The sequence below is a fragment of the Trypanosoma rangeli genome (assembly GCF_003719475.1).
Source record: "Trypanosoma rangeli strain AM80 chromosome Unknown Tra_15.4_contig_00246, whole genome shotgun sequence".
In the NCBI taxonomy this organism is placed as follows: Eukaryota; Euglenozoa; class Kinetoplastea; order Trypanosomatida; family Trypanosomatidae; genus Trypanosoma; species Trypanosoma rangeli.
The window spans coordinates 3,437-7,784 of NW_021705986.1; the positions used below are offsets into that span (position 1 = coordinate 3,437).

General features: G+C 55.5%; 1 protein-coding gene and 1 pseudogene across 1 annotated transcript, besides 4 other annotated features; both read left to right on the forward strand.

Annotated features, from left to right (window-relative positions):
- The first annotated feature begins 3 nt into the window (after window positions 1-3).
- Window positions 4-299, forward strand: TraAM80_06598 (spermidine synthase; annotated as a pseudogene).
- A 148-nt stretch (window positions 300-447) lies between these two features.
- Window positions 448-498: a microsatellite.
- A 319-nt stretch (window positions 499-817) lies between these two features.
- Window positions 818-885: a microsatellite.
- Window positions 863-927: a microsatellite.
- A 73-nt stretch (window positions 928-1,000) lies between these two features.
- TraAM80_06599 (uncharacterized protein) lies at window positions 1,001-4,012 on the forward strand (the record flags this gene model as incomplete). The annotated part of the gene is made up of 1 exon (XM_029383436.1): window positions 1,001-4,012. The coding sequence occupies one exon, from the start codon at window positions 1,001-1,003 to the stop codon at window positions 4,010-4,012; it is 3,012 nt and encodes a 1,003-aa protein (XP_029236761.1).
- A 275-nt stretch (window positions 4,013-4,287) lies between these two features.
- Window positions 4,288-4,337: a microsatellite.
- Window positions 4,338-4,348: the final 11 nt, after the last annotated feature.

Genomic DNA, 4,348 nt, shown 5'->3' on the forward strand with positions numbered 1-4,348 from the left:
GGACGGCTTATGCTGCAATCAGGGAGAATGCATCTGGCTGGACTTCCGCTTATTGAAGGGATGTCTCGCTTCATCCGCGGGCAGGATTCGCGTCAGTGAAGTATGCGCTGATGCACATACCCACATATCCCTGTGGCTCCATTGGAACGCTTGTCTGCACGAAGAAGGCTGGCGTCGATGTGACAAAACCGCTGCGTCCCGTTGAGGAGATGCCGTTTGCGAAAGAGCTGAAGTACTACCACTCTGAAATGCACAAAGCCTCCTTCGTGCTGCCGCGCTTTGCCCAGCACATCAACAACCTGGAATAATTTGCAGGCCGTCTCAGATAACATGCACCACCTACCGAACGCCCTCTTGGAGGGCAGCGGGGGTAGAAGAAGAAAACGGAATGTGAGTTGATGGAAGTTACGTGTGTGGTGACAGGTTATTTCCAATTTATCTAGGGTCTTTTTTTTTTTGTATGTCTCTTTATCATTATTTTTTTATTGATTTTTTTTTGGTGTTGATTGAATTATTTTGTCTTTCCGATCATGCAACATTGGAACACAGCAAGCGTAAATTTTTCGGGGTTTTTTTTATGCGGAGTTTCCGGAGAGCTGTGGGTCCCTACCCAACCACCATCGCGCGGGTTCGTAACGGGTCCGGTTATGATACACGTGGCTTTTGAATTCATTTGTTTACTTTGTGTGTGCGTTGTAGAACTCTTTGCTTAATCGGGGTGTGAGATGCGTTCTGGTACAAAACGTTATCACCGATTATTGTGTTTGCTTCTAGTTGTTGTCGGAATATGATGGGAAAGTAACGGTCATTTTTGTCCTTGCTGTTGCCGTTTGCGTTGACTGCTACTGTGGTCTTTTGGGGTTTCTTTTTTGTTTCTTGTTGCTGCCGTCCTTTTTTTTTTATTGCTCCTTCTTCTTATTCTTATTCCGTGCATCGTGGCAGTTTGTTTTTTTCCCCCCTCATCCCCTGTCCCCGGGTGGGTTGGTGACCGCCGCAGATAATGCAACCGTCAGCGCTGGTGCAGACCGTGGCTTTGCACCGCGTGTGGCTTCCTCCCGCTGGTGGCAGTGATGATGGTGTAGAGGGTGAGTTGTCGTTGACTGCCGAGTTGGAGCCGATCATCGCCTTCACGGGGGCTGCAGGCGGCAGCAGCGAGGCGGGAGAGGGCATTATTGAGCAATCCGAGTCCCTTCGTGTGTTGCTGAGACGCTTCTGTGGACCGTTGTTGATGCGGCAGTCGAAGTTGGCGCCGCAGAGGCATGAGACGGGTGGGCGCGACTTGCACTGGGTGGGCTTCACGTCGCCCGTTGCGGAGGAGGGAATTTTCTTGCAGGTGCCGTCGCGCCAATTTATTGCTGCGTGCGTGCGTTTCGCCGTCAGCGGCGCGGCGATGGATGTGGTGCACTACAACAGCCTCGGGAGGCGCTGGCGCCGGGGGAGGGACCAGGCGGGCCCTGCCTGCGGGGGAAACTACGCTGCGGCCGACGAGGTCGGGGATGAGGGCTACATCTACGGCTTTGCGCAGTTTGTGGACGTGGGGCAAGCGACGGAGGGGCTGATACTTTCCGCCTTTTCCACCTCACCCTTATTTGACATGCTGCGCACGGTGGTGCTGGAAACGCTGCCGCACCTTTGTCGCGCCGCAAGGGATGCTTATGCCGATTGCCGCACGGCGTGGCCCGCGGAAAAGCAACGGATCATTTACGCCGTTTACGCTGACGTCATGGCGCCTCTAGCAGATCTCGTGGAACCGCGAAGTAAGGCATGCAGCACACCCGCTAACAACCGCTTTTGTCTGTCGTTTCCGCATGCAAGAACTTATGTTCTGCGCCCGGATAATTTGCACTACCCGTGGGTGAATGTCCCACTGCCTACCCTTTTTTTGAGTTTTTCGTACGATGCGCTGCGTGTTATCCACTCGCTCCTGTTGCAGGAGAGGCGAGTGGTTTTTATTGGAGCAACGCCGCAGCATGCCTCCGCATGCGTTGTAAGCGCCCAGGCGATGCTGTCGCCGTTTCTCTGGACGCTGCCGATTGTTCCGTATTTGCCACCCGAGGCGTGTGAAGTGCTTGAGGCACTTGGAGGTGCTGGGTTCATATTAGGATCCACAGCTGACATGGTGCCCCATCTGATGCTTCGCGGCAGTCTCGCTGACCCCCAACGGCGCTCCTGTGCGGGTGGGAAAGCCGCGGCAGTGGAAGAGGAGGATGGGGGGCGCATCTGGTTTGCGGATGGCCGTACCGGTATGATTGGTGTCTCCCCTCTCGACACCGACGTCGTGCCCTTCACCATGCTGGACCTGGTGCCTTTCAGCGAAAAGGTGAAGGAGGCGATGAAGCGGGTTGTTACCAAGGAAATGCGGCATTTGTTTCGTGCGACCCTCGCGTCCATGGCCACGCAGAGACGGGGAGGTGCCTCTCTGTGGTCTTCCACGCTCTCCCCATGTACAGCGGCAGCCGCGGTGGAGGAGGTGCATGGGGCGTTTCTCGAGTACAGCGTGGGGCGTCTGGTGGGAAACTACCGCAAGGGCTTAACGCCTATGAGTAGCGGCATTGGAGACGTTGGGGTGGGCGCGGCATGCAGTTCACACCTGCGGGACAGTGTCACGTTTCTGATTGATTACGCACGCTTTCTGCCGTGCAACCTCGACAACAACGCAAACCTCGCGCGACGCATCGCAGGCACGCAAATGTTTCATCACTGGGAGGATGCGGTCTTGTCCCTTGAGACAGTTGGCGTCTTGCGCCTCCTCTTTGGGGAGTTTGCGCACAGCCAGGGCGGCAGCACCACGTCGTCGCTGCACGGCAGAGAGACGCTCGCAATCGACCACTACGTTCCCCACCCGCGCATGATTGGGTTGTTGCGCCTCTTCTACGCTCGCTGCGCGCGGCGCTTCCCGGACCTGTACGGCGACCTACAGGGCAGCGATCTGGTGCGACGGAGCGCGAGCATCGCAACAGGAGGTACCCCCACCACCACCGCTTCAGTGACGGGTATTAGTAGTATTAGGACCAGCTGCCCCGTCACTGGCGGCAACGGCGGCAAGAAGTCCATGCGCGCGTTTTTTTCCAAGGCGACGAAGGCGGTGAAGAAAAGTCTTGCCCCACCCTGCAATCGACTTCCCGTGCAGGTATTTGTGCAGGCGTACGGTAGCTTTGCCAATAATATGGGTTACGTGAAGGACCCCAATAAGCCTGTTTTGCTGAACAAGGAGTTTAGGGACAACGCCTGCGCCGCTGCCAGCTTTACCACAACGCAGATTTCGGGTAGCTACTCGACGACACCATCATTGTCAGGCCCAACTGTAGCTTTTGATGTTGAGGATGATCTTTACGGAATCTCTTCGAACGTGTTTGGTGCCTACATCGAGGACAGGGACACGTTGCGCCGCCTCTCAACAAGCGTGGGGCCAACAGCCCCCACCGTTCAGTGCCGGCGACTGCCATTCGATGTTATCCATCAATTTGCCCGCTATCACACACTTCTGGACCCCAGAAAAGACTCGATGTGTACAACAGGCAGGCGTGCGGGCACGATGGCGGGGTCTTCTGTGGAGGAGTTAAGGCGTTTCCTGGAGTTTGGGCCACTCTTCGCGGCCGATTTGAGCATTTGGCCTGTCCTCGAATCCAAGCGACTGGCTCTGCTCAGCATGCCAGTGCCCCTACCCGAACAGCCGCCGCAACAGCAGCCCTTTCTGCCCTCCACAAACGGTGGCGATGCCAACCCGGGGGAAGTTCCGTTCCAGGCACTGCCTCTTCCCTTTTCGATGGATCTTGTCACGCGTCCAGTGGTGCTACCGCCCCTCCCAGATACCGTTGCTTTTCATGAAAGGCCAGACGATGGCACAGCTACAATGTATAACCAACCTGAGGCGCAAAGCTGCCAAAAATATGCAGCCGCAGTGGCTGGTGGTGGTAACGTCATGGATGATCTTTTTGCTTTTGCTGCACCGGGGTCCCAGTCTTCCGGCATGACGAATGTCCCCACGCGGCTGGAGGACTTCTTTCAGTAAAAATGGCGCCGCCTGGGTATGTCTTTTCGGGCGCCTGTCGCTTTTTTTTTTTTGTATTCAGAGGGTCACGCCCGACATCATTGTGCTCGATTGGATTCCTGTTGTTTGTTTATCATGTCAATCTTTATGTTAAGGCAAATGCCGTGTGATCCTCTTTCTCTTTCCTTGTCCCATTTCTACTCATTACGTCTCATTGGGCCGTGTTATTTTCTGGCTTTAGGGGGCCACCCTCACTCTTAAGAGAAGCAAGGGTGTTGAAGACTATAAACATGTTGCCACCACCACCACCGACTGTGAAGCAGGCACCGCCACCACCACCGCCACCGACTGTGAAGC